General features: G+C 41.4%; 1 protein-coding gene and 1 long non-coding RNA gene across 13 annotated transcripts in view; one reads left to right on the forward strand and one right to left on the reverse strand.

Annotated features, from left to right (window-relative positions):
• DAPK2 (death associated protein kinase 2) overlaps positions 1 to 22,577 on the reverse strand; it is a 103,316-nt gene extending 80,739 nt beyond the window's left edge. For 10 of the 12 annotated variants that reach the window (XM_085588159.1, XM_085588165.1, XM_085588164.1 and 7 more), the window contains exons 1-2: positions 22,493 to 22,577; positions 15,616 to 15,712 (exon numbers count right to left, since the gene is read on the reverse strand). In XM_085588159.1, coding sequence (XP_085444285.1) covers positions 15,616 to 15,677 — 62 coding nt within the window. In that variant the 5' untranslated portion in view covers positions 15,678 to 15,712; positions 22,493 to 22,577. Of the gene's footprint in view, positions 1 to 15,615; positions 15,713 to 17,108; positions 17,285 to 21,651; positions 21,930 to 22,492 lie in introns of those variants that run through there. The other 2 variants (XM_085588152.1, XM_085588153.1) reach the window with 2 other exon arrangements.
• Positions 140 to 22,027, forward strand: LOC144246946 (uncharacterized). The gene is made up of 3 exons (XR_014957473.1): positions 140 to 278; positions 4,612 to 21,786; positions 21,897 to 22,027. It is a non-coding gene; the product is annotated as an uncharacterized LOC144246946 (long non-coding RNA).
• Positions 22,578 to 22,730: the final 153 nt, after the last annotated feature.

Below are 22,730 nucleotides of genomic sequence, written 5' to 3' on the forward strand. Positions count from 1 at the left end.
CCTTACTCGCTTGCTATTTTCAATAAAATTGCTTTATTGAATTAAGACACTTCAAATTGTCGTGTCACAATTTATAACAATTTGGTGCCGTGACTCGGATGGAGAAGTAGATCAGTCGCTACGGGACGATCGGGAGGCGCCCCGCCCTTATGGCGGCCCGGCTGCCCCAGGCTTTCTGATCACTCTCCACCGACGAACCTAAATTGAGTAACGGGCAAAGGAGAACCGGTTATCCCTGTAATCTTTGTGCACGAAGAACCAGCGAAGACGCAGGACGCGTGAGTATAGGCCGGTTTTCCGCTCGGTTTGGGGTGGTTTTCCCGGAGTGCTGTGTGTGAGAGGTCTCGTGGAGACCAAGTGAGTGTGGACTCTGTATTAGTGCGTTTTCCATTCCCCGCGAGGGGCTGGGCCACGAACCAGGGGAGCACGTGTGTGAGAAATTGAGTGCACTCCAGAAGATGGGACAGAGGAAAAGCAAGCCCTCTGGTCCCATGGGAGAGGGGACCCATGCTAAGCTTCCCCAGATTCCCAGGGATAGCCCCTTGGGTTTGATGATAATTAATTGGGATGCTTTCCCATCTAGAAAAGGGAAAGACAAAGTTAAAATGATACATTATTGTATGGAAGTGTGCGGGGGGAAACAAATTAGGGGAGACCATTTGTATTGGCCGGTATTCGGGTCCTTTGAGGATTGGATTTGTCAGGCTCTAAATATATATGTTAACTCAAAGGAAGCCTTTGATTCAGAAGAGAGCAAATATGCTTCCCTGTGGACAGTTGGGGAGACAAGGACAAAACTATTTGCCTTATCAGCCAGGGAAAAGAACAAGAAAAACAAGGAGGAAGATAATATGCCCCCCTACGTTCCTCCTCCATATATTCCTCCACTCCCACCCCCTGCTAGTCAAAATATATATCCCCAGCTGCCTGCGGACCCGGTTGGCCCCGGGGTCCCCACGGCTCCTTCAGACTCTGATGATGAGGCAGAGAGTGGAGGAACAAGGGAAAACAATCGTAGGGTAACTAGAAGTCAGACTAGGAAAAAGGAACAGGAATTGGGGATGTTTCCCCTAAGAGAACAAAGCATTGGTATGATCCCAAATCCCCAAGCGGGACAGGAAGGTCAGCCACCCCAAATAGCAGGGGTTGCCTATGTAACTGTGCCTTTAGACTCTGGGCAAGTCAGGGACTTTAAGAAGGAAATGGGACATTTGTTGGACGATCCTCTAGGAGTGGCAGAACGGTTGGACCAATTTTTGGGGCCCAATGTGTACACATGGGAGGAGTTACAGTCAATACTAAGGATTTTGTTCACGGCAGACTAGAGGATTAGAGGAGCTCTTGAGGGAAGCGCAGAAGGTTTTTGTGAGAAGGGAGGAGGATTATGGCTGCAGTTGTGCGGGAAGGGCCTAACCCTAATTCCCGTGCAAGGAATGTAGAACAAAGGGAGAATCGGGAGCAGAGTTATATTTCTAGGGAAGGAAAAGAAAGAAGTCGTGAAATTGTCTGCTTCTACTGTGGAAAGAAGGGACATATGAAGAGGGGATGCAGACAACGGATAGCGGATGAGAAGGCCTTTAAGGAAGATTAGGGGTGTCAAGGGCTCTATTTGTTGGGGAAGAAACATCATAAGGAGCCCTTGGTAAAGCTTAAAGTGGGACCCCAACAACAAGAGATGGAATTTTTAGTGGATACCGGGGCTGAAAGATCCACAGTGCAAGCCTTGCTGCTTGGATGTAAAAAGTCATCTGACACTGTACATGTAATTGGGGCAAAAGGAGAGCCCTTTGAGGTATCTGTTATCAAGGATGTGATGGTAGAAACTGATTCCAAATTTGGTATAGGTTCTTTACTACTGGTACCTGAAGCAGATTACAATTTATTAGGGAGAGATCTGATAATAGAATTGGGTATTAATTTAGAAGTTATAAATAAAGAATTACAGATAAAGCTCTGCCCTTTAAGGGTGGAGGATGAAAAGAAAATTAATCCTGAGGTGTGGTATACCCCAGAAACGGTGGGGAAATTGCAGATTAAGCCTTTCTCAGTGGAAATAATTGCATGCGGCAAGGCACTAGAGGGCATAAATCCCCTCCTGAAGAATACTCTTGCTGCCGAGAAGATGGTACACCCTGTGGCTCGAAGCACCCGAGTCGACGGGCAAGGCAGAGGAGTAAACAGCTGTGGAGGAAGGAGCCCTCAGGATGGAATACGCAAGCAATATTTGCGGAACTACCCCGGGACTGGGAGTAACAAAGGCAGAAATAGTTTTTGGGCTCAAGGGTATTTTGGTGATAACCAGCTAATAGAGGGAAAGAAGTCACAAGGGTATAATTGTTGCAGTGTGAGAAACCAGACCCCACATGCCATTTGCTTACTGCTTGTGATTTTCCTTTGTATATCTTGTAATACTGTGGAAGTAACAACTCATGAACCTTTCAAGTGGACTTTAGGAAGATGGGAGGATTCACGAGTTATAAGGAGCTGGAACTGGGGTGGCATCCCTAGTAAATCAACAAAAGGAATTTAAAGCATTAAGAATTTCAGTAGATAAAGATCTGAGTAAAATTGAGCAGGCCATCGATGGATTAGTAAAATCATTAAGGTCCCTATCTGAGGTGGTGTTGCAGAACAGAAGGGGTTTAGACTTGCTATTATTACAAGGGGGATTGTGTGTAGCCCTGAAGGAGGAATGCTGTGCATACGCTGATCATACTGGAGTTGTTACAGACACCATGGCAGAATTAAGAAGATTAGAGCAGAGAAAGAGGGAAAGAGAGGCACAGCAAAGTTGGTATGAATCATGGTTCACTCAATCTCCTTGGTTAACTACCTTGTTATCCACCCTTGCAGGACCTCTGATACTGATAATATTGGGACTGACCTTTGGGCCATGCATCTTCAATAAGGCAATAGAAATAGTGAAGGGACGCTTAGAGGCAGCACGTTTAATGCTCATTAGGGCAAAATATGAACCCATACACGATGTAGATGAGACCCTAATACTAAGTCACCAAGAGTTACAAAGATTCAGTGAACAAAATAAAGATGAACAAGAAAAAGGGGGGAATTGAGATAAGTAGAAGATCATTTGTTCACTGTGGTATGCTTGCTTACCTTGGTTTGCATAAGAATGTACTGGTGTGTCTTTGAAATGCTTATTTGCTTACAAGGTGATAAGGAGGTTGAGATTAAAGTCCTGGGTGTGTGTATCTGGTCTGCTTGCTGTATCTCAAAAGAAGAGACTTAGAAGCTATCACAACGACCAGACTCAGACTACATCTGGAGAGTCACGCCTGCAAAGAGAAGGGGGGGATAAAAGGAAGGTTGGGACAGAACATTTTTGCGCGCCATTGGTGGAGCAGGAGACTCCCCGGCCGCCCAGCGCTGGATTTTGCCTGCCTTACTCGCTTGCTATTTTAAATAAAATTGCTTTATTGAATTAAGACACTTCAAATTGTCGTGTCACAATTTATAACAAAAGCGAACGCGGAAGCGGCTGAGAGAGTGGGCACCTCGTTCGGAGGGGCAGATTGCAGTGTGGGCTCGGCACAGCCAGCACTGGGCGTGAGTGGGGAGGGCGAGCAAGAGAGAGGCGCAGCCGCCCTAACGCAGGCAGAAGCGGGGCGTGACTGCACCACAAGTACTCCCCGCCGCACCACCCATGCTGGTGCAGGCGGGCGCTGGGCAGAGGCAGTTGCAGGGATCTCCTTGGTCACCGCCTCTCAACAGCGGAGCTGAGTGGTACAGACAGAGATGCCAGGGATTTTTCCGCGGCATCGGTGCGCCTGTAGCTGCATGGTTCAACTGCAGTGCACATTCAAACATTAACAACAAATACACGGCAGTGCCCAGAAACCACAGCAGCCAAAGCATACAACTTTTTACAAGCACATCCATTGCACCAAATATCCTGCAGCAATGCTGAGGGATGGGACTCCAACATTCACCCCAAAAATAAGATGCAGTTAAGTCGCCCTTTGAAATCATTGCAACATAAGGGTTTCTTCCAAACTTCTCCAATGTTTCTAAACACTAACCCCAGGTTTTTCAGTTAGGTCACAGAATTGATCAGCAGACGCACCCAGCCGGTGTCATGATAGGTTATGATTGTGGAACACAATGTGAAAAAGAAATATCAAAATGAAAATTGAAATAGAAAATTAACTAGCATGAAATTTTAGTAATTTATTATATTAAGGTGCAAGTTAGGTTGCATTTTAACATTCTATTAATGGTAGAATTTATTTTTATATAGTTTGGTTTGAGTTTAAGTTAAGTATTGTTTAATTAGAGTATATCACTTTAAGTTTATTTTAGGTTTGGACCCTGAAGAAATTAAGTTTATAAAGGTTTAATTCACAATGGATTTATATGTTATTAATTTGATACATATGGATTTCATAAAGTTAATATAATTTAGGGATTCTTTACCAAGATTTTTATATATATTTATATATTTATTTATATTATATATAAAATATATTTATATATTTTATATATATAATATATATATTATATATTATAAGTACTGTTTCATTCAAAAATTATTTTAAGTTTTTCAAAGGTCAAGTTTATTTAGCTAACAAGATTTATTTGTTTTTCTTTAAGGATGAGAAGGTTTTGACTGAAAGAGTTCCCGAAGTAATAATGAACATTGATTTAAGGAGAAGACACAATTTATTGGATCCTTGGTTTTGTTTTAATCTTTTCAATTTTATTATAAGTTTATCAGTATATAAGAGTTGTAAAGGAATTTATTTTGAGTTTTCCGAGATTGATTTCATTGTTTACTAGTCAGTTTTATAGTCTGTTATTTCTTTGTATAATGATACAAAGGGTGTTTGTTTTCAAATCTTTTATTTTTAACTATTTAAGTGTTTTATAAATGTTATTGTTAAGAAATTTTATCATGTTATCAGGCGAAGCTTTGTGCTTTGTTTTTTCATAGTGAATTTTCATATGTTTTAGTGTTATGTAATCTTATCCAGGTTGCATACCATTCTGAAGTCTCATTTTGGATTTTAACTATATTGTGCATTTTTCTAGCTGGACTTTCTGGTTTGTTTTTATATCTCTTGTGAGTGGAATCATTGCATTTCTATTTTTTATCATTCTCAAGTGTTTTTCAGAAGATCTCAGAGAGAGGTGCCTGAAGCATTCTGACAGCCTTTTATGACTGTTAATCTTATGATTTCTTCCAATTGACATCCTTTTCCCTCAAAGAAGTTTCAAGAAAAATAAATCCTTGTGTCATTTGATTAATTTATCAGTTTGAACTTCGAGTGTTTATTTTATATGAAAATGTTATAATGAGTTGTTATGTTTTAAGTATCATATATGTATTGTTGGTATAAGCTTTGTTTAAGATAATATGTTAAAGGACATCACTCCAATTTAAAGTTTGGGTTTTGGCCAGGTCCAGATTTTAACTTGGACGGATGAGTTTGCCAGCAAAATCCAGAGGTTTTTGCACAAAAATGAATGATATGTAGATCATTTTGTTCCACCAATTTGATCCTACAAATATGACAGCTGACACAGCTTTGAGGTGAAACTTGTAAAGCCCTGCCCGGGAAGGGATGCCAAGAGTTTTCACTGTAAACAAATGTTTCAGCTGTTTGCAGACTGAACTACTGGCGCAATGCTTCTAATGATCATGCTTTGTTAAATTTTATTTTTGTTATTTAGAATCTCTTTCTTTTGAACTTTCTTGAATTGTTATCGATTTCAATAAGTTTAATGCATTTTATCACTGAGGTATTTTGTCTTATTCTATATTATGTTTTATATTTCAACCTTCCTGTTTCAAAAGAGAAGAGAAAAAAGAAAAAAGAAAAAAGGAGTGAAGAAGTGCCTGAAATAAGGCTGGAATGAGGATGAAGATTTTGTATATTGTAATCTTTTGAAATAATTCTTTTGTAGACCTGATTTCGCTGATCATCGAGAAAAAGATGAGGATAGTCCCAGACACTGGATAGATCAAACTGAAAAAATCATTCAAATTAATAACTTTGAGCAAGGATTGTGTTAATGTTTTCACAGAAATTGAAAGTGGGTTTTTTTTTTTAGCTTACAGGCCCTCAAAAACAATTCTTACAGATTTAGAGATGATAGCTCAGATCATTATTAAGGCAAAGACCAGGTTGCTGACAATGTCAGGCAAAGATTTCTTAATCATTCATTTACATTTAAAGAAAAAATATTTTGAGTGGATAATCCAAAGTCACAAGATTTTTCAATTGCATTGTTAGGGTATCCAGAAGTTTGCACAGTTCATTTTCCAGCTCACAGAATGTTAAATGCAAAAATAAGTTTTAGAGAGAAACCAAAAATAAGTCAGGAACCACTGGAAGGGGTGACCAGTGTTCACTGATGACTCAGGGAAAACTCACAGATCATATGGCAAAATCCAAAAACGGGGAAATGGGAATAAAATATTAAAATGGTACAGGGTTCATCGCAAATTGTAGAACTGATAGCAGTAATCAGTATTTTTCAATTATTTCAGGAACCCTCAATCTGATCACAAATTCAGTGTATGTTGCAAATGTGGTCAAACGATTAGAGGAATCACTTTTAAAACATATGGACAATGAAATTTTATATTCATATCTATTATGCATGAAAATGATCCTAGAAAACCGAGAACATAAATATTTTGTTATACACATCAGAGTGCATTCTTCACTTCTGGGGTTTTTAGTAAAAGGGAATGCTCATGCAGATAGCCTTTTAGGAAATTGGGTGTGTCTTGGCCTTTTTCTCCTTCTTCATGCCCTCCATGTTTCACTATAGTGTTGACATTTTTCTATTGGTTTAGGCTGGGGACACACTGTTCAAGTTAGATGACAGATATTGGCACGTTATTGTAAATATAGCACACATAGTTTCTGGTATTTAATGTCTGTAACATCCCACTGAGGGCAGAGCCCCACACGCTGCCCTGCAGGACAGAGCTGGGCAGGGCAGCAGAACATGTGAGAGATAAACAGAATAAACCACCTGGAAACCAGCACAGACCAATTCTGGCTTCTGCTTTGGCAGCGGGGCTGAAAGACAGAGACTTTCTACAATCTTGGAATCATCAATACCTCAGATTCCAACATTTTCCTATAAAAACCACTTGTGCCAGGATGGAGGTGTGTGGGCATAGAGGGAACCTCTGCTGAGACTGACTCCTTGTGGCACACCCAGCGCCAATCCTGGGCTCGACACTGTTCTTTCCTTGTCATTGGCTAAATAGAATTTGATTGCAAAATAAATGTTTTATTTTTCATTTTAATTTGGCTGGACAAATTTTCATTTATAATACTAGATATCTAAAAGTGAAATTATAATAATTATACAATATTAATTATATTATATTAATTATTAATATATAATTATTAAAATGAATATTTTAATCAATAGGTGTTCTTGCACAAGAATACATGACCTGAAAGGAGGCTAAAATAAAACTGAACAGCGCCTAAAACAGTTTTTAACTGTGTAAATTCATAGGCAGTACTCTGACTGCATGATAGTTTAAAAATACTAAAAATACATTATGAAATCATCCTGTGTATATGCATGAGTTAACAGACATAAACATAACCACAATAATAGTGTTTTGCCAGCCTGAACACGGGGCTTTTCTACATTAAAGGCTGGTGTGTTTAGTTCAGCAGAGGATAATTCATCCTCAGTTACATTCATTGTTATTATGTCAACAGTTTTGTTCATCATGCCTTTTTGCCACTATTAAATTTGGACTGGTTTTAACTGGCCATCTCAAGCTTAGAAAGTCTGCACCTTACTACTTTTCCATTTTTGTCGTTCCTATTTAATTTTCTTGGAAAAATATATTAGTAATTTTATCCATTTATGGTTGGTTTTTTTGCTAACTTTCAAAGCAAAGCCCCGGAGAATTCTTGCTCAGTTTGAGGAAAACATATTTTCCAGCCTTTTTTTTTCCCCAAGTGATTAGAGCAATTGCTCAACCATAGTTTTATTTACACTCCTGCCTCTTTGCTTATACTTCAGAGATTACTTCTCTTGTAACTGCACTGAGAGCTCTTCTCAGCAGAGAGGACAGGAGTCTGCTTGGAACAACACTGAGAATCCATTTTTATGCTTTCAGTTCATTTATAAAACACAGATCAACCAAAGGCCATGCAAGGTTCACAAAATATATGCATAAAAGCATATATACATAGAGCATTTTTGCAGGAATTCTGTAATCACAACTATAAAGATGTAAAAGCCTTCTGTAAATGACAATTTGCAGTACATTTTATTTTTTATAGACTTTTTGTTTTAGACTAAACCAGGATTTTGGTACAGCAGAAATTTAACCTACATGGTAAATAAATAAGAAGTCAAATAGCACAGCGTTTATTAAGAAATTAGAGTAGGATAGTTGAAACAGTAAATCAGAAACTTTATGGCAAGGTCACTGAAGGGAAAGTATCTCACTGCTTCCGTGAGACTTTATGGAATAAAACTAAAAAAAAAAACCCAAAACCTTCTTCTGTCAAATACTCTGATGGCACTTCCTGTAACTTCATAAAGAGTTTTTAAAATAAAACTGTCAGAAATGTCACTGTACTTCTGTTTAAGCTTCAGATAAAACTGAGTTTTGGTTTGTTTGCTTTTCTTTCCCCCTCCGCCACTCCAAACAAAACACAATAGAAGTGGTTACCTCTCCTAAAGCAACTACACAGAACCTAAACTACCAGATGCCAGATTATAACAGAATGATCAAAAAAAAAATTTAATAGGGCACTTAATATCAATTTTGCTGGACTACTAAAAAGTAGTAGAAAGAAAAAAAAATCAGCTGCAACTTTTAAACACGCTAGCATTTTCGTTCACAACTCATGTTTTACTGATGGTGTAGTGCTCTAGAGCACAGTGACTTTGGGGGATAAGTTTCAGTAGGGAAGTGCTGAGCACCTTTGGACATATTCTGTCTTTGATAAAGTCACTGTCTGGCACCTTTCATCCCCATCTCTGAACTCACACAAAGATAACCTCAACACCCTGACCCAAAGTTGATCTCTGTGTCCGGTGCCAGAAAAGTGTCGAAGAGTAGAAGAATATTGACTCTAACAGAAGGATCTGGTTTAGTGGAATAAGTAGAGAGCAGCTCATTTGAAATTCAAAGAAAGTTTGATAAATCTAATTTTCTGAACAGTGCTATGAATTATTGCAAGCCTTCAGTACAGTAATGAAATACAGATATTTGGAATTCACTTAACAAAATTAATTAAGCATTTATATTTTAGTTTGTAGAGTTATGTGTTGAATTTTAACCTTTTACTTAAGAAACCTCTGCCATGGTAAAAAAGGGCATAGGAAAATGCAAATTTCTGAAGTTTCTTGCACAAAGAACAATGCCTAGGGATGCAAAGAACCCAGATAAAGAAGCTTCCCTGTCTCCAAGCCTATCACAACTGACAGACGTACACAGATAAGTACCGAAAGCGCATGCGCAGAGAGGAAGATTTCAAAAGTTCAGTCATGAGGAAGACCAAAATCTTCAGCCTCAGAAGACCCCGAGAGACCCCTGGACGACCACCACAGCAAACCACGTGTGCTCAGAAGGGCGTGGACCTATTTAGCATGACAGGCGAGGACAGGCGGGGCCAGGGGTTGAATATGCATTAAAAAGTGGTGCAGTGTATTGCATATGGAACACCTTTCTGAATAAAAGAGCCGGTCAGACTGAGGCTCAGGGCACAAATTTTTGGAGAGATATCTTGTTTGTGCTGGGTGCTGACAATACATACCCACTTCATAACTACCCCACGTTGTGGAGTCTATTTATTTATAAGCATATCGCTTCAGTAACAGAATGAATACCTTAAACACCTTGTGGGGTCCTTAGCTGTGAGTCACAACAAATTGTGTCACCCACTGAATCGTCAAAAGCATCTCCTGGAACTGTTCAATGCTTTTGGAAACTTCCCAATCCTGCAGTGGCCATCATTGTGGCCCTTATCAGCTCCTCCTGAGACTGGAGGTGCAGAGTCAGCAGCAAGAGAGCATGAGCCCAGCAGTTCTGACAAGTTCCTGACAGCCTGGCAAGCTTTTTGCGTAATCTGAAGCTCAAGAATAAAATGCATATGATGAAAAATCTTCCCTGCTTATCAGGGAATCAGACTTAGCTTTTGGATTGAGTATCAGTGCTCTGAGTGGCAATGAGCAGAGTGCAGAGAGCCAGGTAGGGTCACAGCTGACTCATGCTCAGCAAGAATAGCTGATAAACTGTTCCTCTCACCATGTGGAGCAACAGCAGGACAGATGTAATGTACATAAGGAAGGTTAGCACATTGCACCTGGGTGTGTAAAGGTCCAAATACACCTAGATATGGACTGAGAGTAATAGGCCCAGGAGCACACGAATTGTAAGAGGGGAGAAGTATTACAGTCAAACAGTTAAATTATTTTTCTCCTTTCCCATATATCAAACAGATAAAAACTATGCTGGCACTTCATTCAAGACTTTAGGAAATTATCTATAAGGCTAAAACTGCAAAGAGCTGCTGAAACTCCCATTTCACTGCTCAGCTATTACAACAGGTTTTCACTCTGGTTCAAACTGGTGTAGAGTGTTAACAAGGATTAACAGATGTCACCTGAGACTTTGACCATCGGACAAGTACCTGTGATCTCTATTCTGCATTGATGCTAACAATTTGTCCCATGCTTTATCATTGTTAGAATTTGAGCTGCACTATGTTTATTTCATATGCATTTTTACTCATAAGTAATATTTTTCATTTTAAAAGTATGGAATTAATGCTATACAGAGTATATTTTCTCAGCTGTTGAAATTTCCATTTGCTTTGTACTCCAAAGCAAAATGGAAAAAATAGTTTTATTTTTACAGAAATGGCAAAACAAAGATTTGGGTTAATATTCAATGCCTTTTTCCTGGGATTAATATGCTGCTTAATATTCAGTGGTTAAATACATTACAAAATTTGAGCTTTGTGAGAACTACCACAGAGGTCATCATCTTTAATTATACTCTCAAAGCCAGACATGGATTGAGGAGATACACTGAGATAATTTCCATGATCAAGGTGGATGCTGATGATAAGGAATGTGCGACTTCATTACAAAGTAAGGCCAAGGCCAGCTCTTCTCTGTTACTGTAGGTAGAGCAACTTTGTTCTTATGAAAAAACCAAACAACAAAACTTTCAATTTTCTCTGCGCTTCCTGTAACAAATGTTCTATTTTGAAAACAGTTAAGGTAGCTTTGAAAACTAATAGGGAAATCTGCTAGAAGGACTAAAAAGAAAAAATTCAAGAAGAGTGACTGCATCAGAGAGGTGATAATCACAGTGATTGTGACCAAGTTCCAGATGCCAAAACTGTTTCAGCAGAAGATTCACATACATGAAACATGACTTACAAGATTTGTAACAAGAAACAAGAAGTGCTGGGTAGTCCCCAGGAACTAAATTAACATTTTGCATCAAACACAAAGACCTGCTTTGTGTGTGTTGTAGAACAAAATAAACCAGAGCTGTTCTTCAAAATTTAAAGAACTAATTCAAAGTGCAAACTAATCAAAGAACAGAGTTAAAGTTCATGTCTGAGGAAGCACAGTACTGAGCAATTTCTACAGTTAGAAAAAAACATTCCTGGTATGAAGATACTGTGTGGTATGAGTTAATGATAACTTTGATAGCTGCAACTACAGCTCTCTGTTTAGGAGGAAGAGTCCAACTAACTGGGGCCATGACTTTTTAAATTGTAGATTTCCAGGTTCCTGCCCTGCAAAGAACACCTGGGGTATCTCTGCTTTTTGTTTTCACTACATAAATAAATACTTAGTTACACTGTCAGAACAGCGACTTGTGCCAGGCTCCAAGGTCCTATTATCACTGGTAAAATGCTGCATTTGCTGTCCTTTAAAGCTTCACCCAGAAAATGGGGTATCTTCTCTCTCAGAGAGCAGAGTTAATCCTCCACACACAAGCACAGAGGAAGCAGCTGGAGCTGGAAATGGGGAACTATAGGAGGCCTAACAAGCCACTGATGATGGAGTTTGGTTTTAACCATGAAACCACAGCCCAGGTCAGTAGGGGCTGAGAAACTGGAGGCTCAGTTATGGCCAAACTAATCAACAGAAATCACAGTGATTATTTTGTGCATTAAGGCATTGACTGGCCCAGGAGATGAGGAATGAGCATAGCTCTCAGTTACTGAAACTGGAGTGGCAGGTGGTAAGGCTGGCCCACACTGTGGAAGAAGGCAGAGCCCCCTTCCCTACAGTGAAAGAAAGGGGGAGACTTCCATGCCCAGAAATATCCCTCCAAGGTTTGTCTGTTTCTCTCTGTTAAGTATGAGTCCTTGCATGCTGCAGAGCTGAGCTGCAGGAGCAGGACACTGGCCCAGGACAGCAGTGCCATGCCCACACAACCCTGAAGGAACACACTTTCTCAATGGGCACGGTTATAAAATACTTCGGGAAAAACTCCATGACACTTCCTACCCTCAGCCCCAACCTGGCATGTAACAGTGACACTGCCCAGAAGGCACAAATGTCAACAGCTCTCACAGCCTGGATGGCACCACATTTAGGTAATAGATTAATGACTCTACGATACACCCTTTTATAAATCACACTGCACATCTCAAATTCCAGTACCTACCAGCACCATCAGTGTTTGCTAGTACAGCTGGAAAAGGCTCCTGCACGTTTGTACAACACTTTTTGTTCAGTGAGCCACAACTACCCATCCAAAACAGAACAACTGAAACATGGTATTAAAGACTTTCCAGTGAGCTTTATTGCTGCTGCTTTCCTGGAAACTATACCCCTAGCTCAGCAGGACAGTTCTTTCTCTGGGCCTACTCTGCCCTTTATTTAAGACTTTCTATTCTTGGTTTTCTCCAGCTGTCACTTCCCTTGCCACAAGAAGCAGCAGTTATTTGACCTACTGCACATTCCGAAGAAGACGAGTTAGTCTTCACTTCTTCACATTTTTCAAGGAATGTTTCCACTGATTTGTCATGCCATTAACATCCCTGCAAATGGGTTAGGCCAGGACCTTCCTCAAAATAGCCCAAATTGTTAAAACTGTATTATTTCTTTATAATGTTAAAATTTGTTGAATTCACTTTAGAGTCCTCTTTTTAAGCTTCCTTTCAGCTATGGCTAGAGAACCTTAGTCCCCAGAGCCTTGAAAATGACTGATACTCTCTTGAGGGAAGCAAGAAAATGATATATGTATATTTGAAGTATTGCACACATTCAGCATAGCTTCCCAAACGGAGCTGCTATAATGAACAAGGCTATCAGCAAGTTGTCCCTAAGGCCACATGCCTGACAGATGTATCCTTTGGAGAAGTTGAGCAACAGAGGCTGGTATAAGATTAATATTTGAAAGACTGACAGAATGTTGGAGCTAAGCAGCTGGTCAGAGCACACAGCTGCAGCCATGGAAAATCTGCTCCCTTCTCTGCAAAATGCCTTCTCTCACATCCCTGTCTTGCCACATGAGACAACTGCATTGACAACTCCTTCTGAGCTGCTTCCAGCTTTGCAGGGACTCTGAGGATGATCTGGCTGGGCAGTGTCCGCCCACACTCTCCATGTGCAGGGTTTTACATGGCAGGAGCTGGAGAGCTTTGCTGTGGTCACCCTCAATGCTGCACAATGACAGGAAGTGCCTCTTTTCATCACCAAACCAGAGTTGAGGCTTTGCAGACTGTGGTGGGAGCATCCTTTCCTGAGTGCTGTGCAAAGACTTCCAGATAAACACGTGCTGGCTCTGTCAGTGAGATCCTCTATCTTACCTCATGGCTGAATCCCAGCTAGAACAAGCACAAGGCCTATGTTAACAACTAGTTTTGTTCTTAAGAAGTGACAAACTCAGTGAGGAGGACAAAAACAGGACTCTTAACAGATGTTGTTTGAAAACATTTGTTTTGTGACTTCTGTTGCCAGAATGATAATAAATGAATCCTTTAACCTACCTCTACCTGTCAGTAACTAACAGCTTGTTGCAAACTGAACTAATAAAAGGCATCTGCAGGTTCTAAGGGCACCAGTCAGCATTGGAAAAGATCAGTCACTGCAACCTGTCCAGCATGTTAACTTCCTTCTAGCAAAGCAAGATACCATTTGTCACCGGCCCTCAAAACCTGGAAGTGAAAATACACTGACAAAGACAGTGTAACATTATACATGCAGCCTGAAGAGGAGGGCTGCTGTGACCACACAAACCTTGACCAGCCTCTCTGGCTCATTGAAACAGCAACGAACCAGCCTTTGCCAGATTGTTTCAGCTACACTTCTCCATTCAAAATCCCCAATATCCATCAGCTTGGAGAATGATGTTTATAATCTCAAAAGATTCCCCAAACCAATTCAGAAACCAAAGTAAAAATCAATTACTCAGTCTCCCATTTCTCATTTTAGTAGTTTGACTGTTTAACCTACGGCCTCCTTGGTTAAAAACCACACCTCTCATACACTGCACGCACACACTGAATTTCTTTACTGCTCACTGTTATCAGGTTTTCACTGTCAGACTGATGCTCTCAGTACTAACCAATACCTAAAAGTAAGCAGTTACAGGAAATCTAATAGTTATGGCCTTCCTGAGAGGGAAGGGAATGGAAAACAAATTAACAAACAAACCTCAACCCCTCTTCCCTTAGAATAAGTCTTCTCAGTAACTCTAAAGATTAAATAGCTGAGAGTGAAAAAAAAAAAAAATTGGCACGCACACAGCATCAACTGAGGTGTTTTAATGAAGCTAATTACTGGCCCTTAAGAAAGGGTGATGGCACATACACAAGCATGTATCAAAGCCAACTGCCAGACATCAGGAAAGAAGCCAGCCTGTGCTGCACTAATTTAACTAGTTGCATATTAAAACAAAAAACATTAGAGGGTTGGACACTGAATGGAAACCAGCCATGCTCACCCAGAGCACTGCATGTTGAATGACTGGGGGAGCCCTGTGGTATCCAGTTCACAAGCCCAGCAGTGTTTAAACATGTGCTCATGGTTAAGCATGGTAACAGTTGGTAATTACACCTATAATTAATACCTGTGGATAAGCCCTTATACCTTAAAGATTATCTACAAGCATTAACCAGTCCAGCTGAAGATTTGAGAGGTAAAGCCTTTCAGGAATACATACTCATTTTTTTTGCAAGCAAATATGAACATGTGATGTCAGTGCTTGGAGCCAGCTGAAAACAACAATGCTGTGGAGTGCTGCTCAAAACAACAGGACAAGTGAAAGTGCCGTGTCTGTGGTGACAGCACAACAGGCTTCTGGTTCCCAGCTGGCTCTGAGAACAGGCATGTGAACTCAAGTCTAAAGCATGGACACAGGTGACACCTATCTACAAAAAACAATGCAAACATACCTTTTGTTGTCCTTGTTGCAAGAAAAGAAACAGAAACAACAGCACATTTAGTCTAAAGAAAAAAACCAAAAAACTACAAAAAACTCCTATTCAAAGTATAGTCCTCGTCAAGGTGTGTGTTGCTACTGTAGTATATTGTAACTGATCTAGGCTATCACACAGAAGGAAGTAGCAAATATCTTCATGCATCAGCTTTTAGAATCACGTGGTGTCACCACTATGACCTTACCTTCCCAGCTCTTCCCCAATTTCGTAAATGTCCTCCACCTTCTGTTGCTTGAAGAAAGCCATACTTGGTCTTTCATTGATACTCCAAGATGATGCAACTAGAATATTAATGAAGAATGACATTCATTACATCTTGCAAGAGGCTAAGTCTCAGTAACATACATCTGTGGTATAGGCACAGTGGATCCAAAGTTACCACTGATCAATCAAAATAACTAATTCAGCAGTCTCAGCCAAATAGTGAGGGTTCAAATCTAGAAAGAGATGAGCACCTTTAAGTGGGGGAGATTCTTGCCCACCACTGATGTACCCAATAACACAACTAACTGGAAGCACAGAACACACCAAGAAACGCAAACAAGATGAAAAGAAAATTAATTAATAATTTGATAAAGTTCTGGACAATAAAGCCTCCACACTACACTAAAGAGAGTGAGCACAAGAACTAGCATTACAGACTCCCTCAGACAGATCCTCAGGCAAGGAGACCAGGAGACAGAGCTTTCATTTTCTCAGGTCAGGCAGTGCTCCTGAAGTACACAGGCAGGACAGCACACAGACATTTGAACAGCTGCTGGAAAAAAAAGTGCTGATTCCCTCAGAATCAGAGGGAATCAGCACATCTCCATCACACACAGCAGATGTTTCAAATGAGAATAACACCAGCAGCATCTGCTACAGGGGTTACTCTGTGTAACCATGCAGTTTGTTTCTTGAACACAATCTTTTAAACTGATAACCTCTGTGAGCTCTGAAAATACAAGCTTCACACTGGTGCACTGGAGTATCTGTGCATTACACTGGGCTGCTTCAGGATGAGGAGCAGATGAGAACTCACATTATTCACATTATTCCTTGGGATACACCTCCACAGCAATGTATGTTATGGTAACAGAATAGATTTGAATAGAATAATTGGCCAGTCAGGTCATGAACTATTTGCTGTTTCCTGTGGAGATGAACACTGGCATTAAGCCCAATGGCCCAAATATCCACTGTTTAGATCAGAATATGTAAAATAGCTCTGAGGCTTCTAGCAGCACAATAAAATCTAACTACATTGAGACACATAGTTATTCTCATACATCTCTACACTGAACAGCATATCTTGTCAATGTAATGTGCTTTGCTTTATTAGGTGCTGCTTCCTTCAGATGCACTGGGGACTTCCAAGTTCCTTATCTCTATACAGCTCCTGCAGATTCTTAAATTGCAGTCATTGGCATCTGGTGCATATTATGAAGCATATTTCACAAGCAGACAAAGCTCTATTTTGATCCTTTAGAAGTAAGTTCGACTCAGTGTTGCAAGAAGATTCAACAGACCTATAAAACAGGACCAAATATCAAAGAGCAATTGCTGTATTCCTGTCAAACTGAAAGGCACACAAATTGAAGATTTTTCTCCAACAAAAGTGGGTATCATGAGAAGAAAATATATTGTAAAAATCTAAAAATTCTTCAATACACATCCAAGCTGTCGCCATTCACTCACCTCAGAACAAAGATTGGTTGCTTTGTTTGTCCCAGCCCTTTTTACAAACTGGCTTCTAATACATAGGTGGCATGCTGAGTATCAATTCCTTTTCAAATACGCTCCTTCTATTACTTCAAAGGAACAGAAAGTCTCCTAGTGCTTCTACATAAACATATTTTTTAGTTGATGTTAGCAAAACCTACAAATTAGGAGAAAAATTCTTGGATTGTTATATGTCAAGCAGAAGGGCTACCACATCAATGCTTACAGTCACAGATGATGTCAGATGATGAGGAGTATTTCAGTTATACATCAGAACTGCAACCTGTGCTTTCTGAAGGTGTGCATCTGCACACTTCTGGGGTGACAGGCATGCCGTGATGTGATATGACTGACCTGCACCTGGTTCATAACCCAAACACACCCATTTCTGCCATATGTCAGAACAGAAGGAGGTGCCCTGGCAGAGAAGAGGGAGATGCAAGGCATCCTTCACATGCTCTCGAGAACAGCCTTGCTGGAAGTCTGCACTGCACATGGAATGGCTCAAGGGCACTGAGGCTGCTGCATTTCTATTAAAACACCTGCTCAAACCCCAGTTTCAAAGTTCTGTAATGGAGACAAATGTGCCTCCCTTGCCCTCCTGTGTAACAGTGTTTTAGGAATGATCTCTCTTGTCTGGCTACCCATGGCAAACAAGAGAAATCACACAGGTCGTGACACTGAAGCCCAGGGTAAGCACCACACTAATAAAATACACTGTAGAAACCAACACTTGCATTGGTGAGCATGATGCACTGCAATGTGTGTTGTTATTTTTCCACTTTCTATCCTGGCTTTGTTGATATTTTCATAGTTTTTCAAGGTGAAGCCACCTGAACTCTATTGTTAACTCTGTTGCTCAATAATTTCCTTCCCAAAACCATGTTCATGCTTGGGATGAAAATGTCTATTTTACTTTTCAATGAAAATGAGCAACTCAATTTTCACTTTGTAAGCAAATTACAAAGTGATTTATGCAAAGTGAAGAATACTTGAGTATTCTTCAAGTAACCTTTCATAATCTTACAGAACGATCACTGACCAATATTGCTCAGATCTTGAAACTACAGCCAATAAATGCTTCAGTCATATTCACAAGAATGAGGACATCTCTGAGCTATTAGATCCTTACTAAATTTATATAATATTGCTTGCTATTATTCAAAGCAGAATTTTCTTAAGTGTTGTCTGTATTCACCCTTTACAGACTTCAAAAACACAAGCAAAGGAAAAAGCCAAGCCTTGCTGAAAAAAAGCAAACCTTCTGCTCACCCTGAATTGTAAAATTACATTCTGAGCACATGCAAGTACAGGAGAATGCCCAGGTAATAAGAGATGCTGCTGAGACTTGCCCAAAGATTGTAAATCCCTCAAGCTGACTACTCTCTTCATCAGAATCCAAGGTACACGGTTATAAACAACATTAATGCAAACACACCTATAAAGTCATTGTTTTAAGAGAGAGTTCATTGCCATTCAGAAGAGCAAGTTAAAAAGTTTGCTTTGAGAGTGGGGATCCTACCCGAAGTGCCTCTGTGCACACAATTACTTAAGGTTTGATTGACAAGTTCACTAATTTCCCAGCATTCTCCAAAGAACACAGCTGATTCTGCAGGTTAAGTAGAATCCATGCAAAAGTAACCAGCAAATTCTTATCCCTTCTGCTAATCTCTTACCATACACTCACTTGCTACAGAGGTCAAAGCACTAAGTTAAATCGCCGGCAAAGGACCCATTCAAGCCCAGAGCCTTGCTTTTGAAGGCTGTTCAACATCGTGCTATTGAAGGCTGTTCAATATTCAACAAAACTGTTGCACAACGCTTGGACCCCCAGTGTTACCTCTGATAGGCTGGTGTTTCCCATGATTTATCACTTCATGTTATCCTATCCTGCCTTCCTCAGATCTCTCTGCCTGGCTTTCACCCAACAGTCACACTAAGCAAAGGCCCAAAATAGATCATACACTTGACGACCCAAAGCAACTGTCATTGGCACAGTACAGGCGGGTAAGCCAATGAAAGATAACCTTCATACACTTATTCATCTGAAATAGAAGTGCCATTCACAAGCATGAATGCTACCCTTCTCTTACCTTAGGAAACTAAGGTGATTTCGTTTGCAAAGATTTCTTATACTACAAGGTTTTTATTGGACACCATTTACAAATACAGAGCACAAGTATATCAAAGCAGGAATGAGAGCCTTATTTTTTTTTTTCTAGTCAGGTGGTGATTTTTCTTATGGTGGCCAGTGAAGGCAGGAAGAATTAAAGATGGACAGACATTCATCTTGGACTCAGACAAAAAAGTTGTTCAGGATCTGAGGAAAAAGCAACAGCCAACTTTTTTCTTGATATACACCTTACGCTAACACTTCAGGGGCATGTTCCCAAACAATACCACAATCCAGTGAGTCAGGGCCATTCCCATCACTTAGGAGCTCCACCAGAATTCATTAAACCCAGGTGATGAAGGTATCTGCTTCAGTGAGTTTTCAATCAGACCAGAGCTTAATTGCCCCAAGGCAAGCTTAGCAGAGGAGATGAGCTTCTGTGTCCTTTCACAGAACATGCCATGTCTATTCCCCAACCATCCCACACTGGGCCCACCTCTCCTCTCCTTGTCTCTTTGCTCTGGGATTCCTCACAGTGAGCAACATTTTCACATGAAGGTCAACTTCTACTCAGCATTTATACTGCCATGTTTCCATAATGATACTCCATAGTGTCGTATAGTATACGTTTAGCATAAAAACATAATATTGCACCTTGATTGCTGTATCCAACTCTCAACACAGCCCAAATACCACAAGGCAGCAAAATATTGCTTATCCTGTGTGAATGATTGCACTATAAAAATGGAACAAAGCTGTAGCTAACCCAGAAATAGGATACAGGCTCTGAGATGGCAGTTTCAAGCACGAGAAACATGTCCTGGCTCATCTCTTCACATTCTTCCTAAACTCTGTCCTATCATAACCTAGAATCATACTTACCCTAACAAATCACAGTTTCCTACTGTGATCTACGGCATGTATTTACACACACACTTTACATCAGTACAATCCTTGGATAAAGACATTCTTACTGCAGACAGAAGGGCCTTTTTAGTGCAGCTTGTACTGTGTGTAAAGGACATCAATCTACAGAAACCCACTCTTCTGTAGAGAGTGACAGAATCCCTCTCAAGAGAAGCAGAAGTAAGTTCTATTTCTCTTCTCTAATGAAGCTTTCCCTGCACAGGTTAAGTTATTAGTCTGTCATTACCAAATTATGTGACAATCAGTGACTCAAACCCATGTTAAATGTCCACCCACCAGTAAACAAGAGTAGAATACAGAAATCAGAGGTGAGAAGAAAACTGCTGGAGCACTTCTCTTGCCAACAGCCTTGCATTTTTTTTCCTTAAGTTTTCTTCTGTCTTAAGGAAACTAGTTTCAAGTGACTGAGGCAACAGCTGAATAATCTGAATTTCTCAAGTACACCTGACATGAGCTGAATCATTAAACCATGTGCCAAACTCAGAAGCATTCCCCACGGCATGCTTTTATATTACAAAACATTAGTTACACTAAACCAAAATCTCAAACCCATTAGAACAGACCAAAGTAAAAACCTCCCATATGAACTGTTTTATAATACTGAAAAATTACCAAAACCAATTTAGAATCAAAACCAGACTGTTTTAAATTAATGATCTGGAAAATGGGAAAAAAAAAAAAAAAAAAAAAAGACACCAAAGCAAGACCAAGAAAAACCAAATCCATTAAACAAATTAAAGTTATATTGTCTTCTAGTTTTGGTGTTTTATGCTAAAACTAAACAGATTTTTATAAGCATTAAAGTATTTTCTTCTTTCACTTTCATTCATTTTTTTCATCTTTCTTTCTCTTTTCTTTTATCCCACAAAATACTATGCAACTCAAACAGCAAAAAAAAACCCAAACAACCCGAGTGGGTTGTACCTGCTGCTTTCAAATAAGCACAGCACATTTAAAAGTTCCATCAATTTCAGCAAACCGTTATTTTCACTGAAACATTTTCCTGCCAGTAAACAAAAGTAGCCTAAAAATTCTTCTGCCAGGAAATTGAGGAAACTATTACTACCTGCATGTCTATAAAAAAACACACCCGACCATCTGAGCAATTCAACTCCATTATAGAATCACTGCTCCCGCCACTAACTCTCAAGGGTTGCCTTTCTGACCTCCCAAATTTATCCTGCGGTAATTATATGTGTGGCAAATGACCCAAGACCATTTCCAAGCCTCCGCTTCAAGCACACGTACAAACCACATTGGCTCTGCAGTTAATTCCCGCTCCCCAACTCGCGGCCAAGGCCAGGGATCCCAAAGCCCGGCGTGACTTAGCAACGATCTGGGTGGGAACACAGCCCGGACACTCGGGCAAGCAGGGGCAGCCCGCTATGCCAGGCACGCTGGTGTGGCGTGGGCAGAGCCCTGCTTCCCGTCCCTGAGGCGCCTTCGAGGATTACTGCTGAACGTAATTCACATCCGTACCTCAAAGTCAAGGGAGACCTCGCCTCTGCAATCTGTATTTCTTACACCAGCAATTGAAAGGCACAGGAAAGTCTGAAACGAGCTGATGTTTCAAAAAAGGGCCAGAGATGGGCTTTTCTCTCACGCATTAAGCGGGTGAGTACTGCGATTTTGGTCCTTTTGCAGCTGTTGGCTGATCAGTCAAAGCAGGAGCAATTGCCACACATTTTCACCTTCGTCTTCCCTTCTTGACTGTCCTCTACAAGGATGCAGGCCAGCCAAACCAGTCCCCTCCACCGTGCTGTGTTGCTCCAGGAGCCCGGCTCACTGGCCAGAGGAACAGGTGTAAAGAAACCCAAGTGAAGCTGTTTGAGGGAAAAGGCAGGAAGAAACTTCCTGCAGACAAACGATGGAAGTTGCACAGCATTTGCTGAGCGTCCCCGATGGCCTCAGGGAGGAGCAGCGCCAGACCGAGCTGCGTGTAACACCAACACGGGCACTTGTGGAACCGCTACATTGCCCGGCCCCTGTGGGACCTGCTCGGGGATAAAGAACAGCTGCTCGCAGAGGGGATGCTGCGAGGAGCCGCCTTTGCCCCCGGCTGGCGGCTACGGGCACACACAGAGCCAGCGCAGACACCGTGAAGAGGCTCCGCACACCCCCCCGCCCAGCCCCGCGGGAGGGACACGCCGCTGGACCCGGAGCTGCCCGGCCACAGGGACTGAACAGCCGCGACACCTCACAGGCGGGACACGGAGTGGAAGAGCCGTGAGGGCGGCTTAGCCTAAGAAGCAGATCCAGAGGAACACGGAGAAAGGAACTTGCGGAGTCGCCGCCAGCTAACGGAGCAGCGCCTACTCACCGCCTCCGCCGGGCTCCGTGAGCGCGCCGGGTCGGGCCAGGCCGGGCGGAGCCTGAGGGGGCGGGCGGAGGCTGAGGGGCGGGCGGAGCCTGAGGGGGCGGGCGGAGCCTGGGGGGCGGGCGGAGCCTGGGGGGCGGGCGGAGCCTGGGGGGCCGGGCGGAGGCTGAGGGGGCGGGCGGGCCGTGCCGGGCGGAGCCTGGGGGGGCGGGCGGAGCCTGGGGGGGCGGGCGGAGCCTGG

Source organism: Lonchura striata, chromosome 10 (genome assembly GCF_050655825.1).
Source record: "Lonchura striata isolate lonStrDom1 chromosome 10, ASM5065582v1, whole genome shotgun sequence".
Taxonomy (NCBI): domain Eukaryota; kingdom Metazoa; phylum Chordata; class Aves; order Passeriformes; family Estrildidae; genus Lonchura; species Lonchura striata.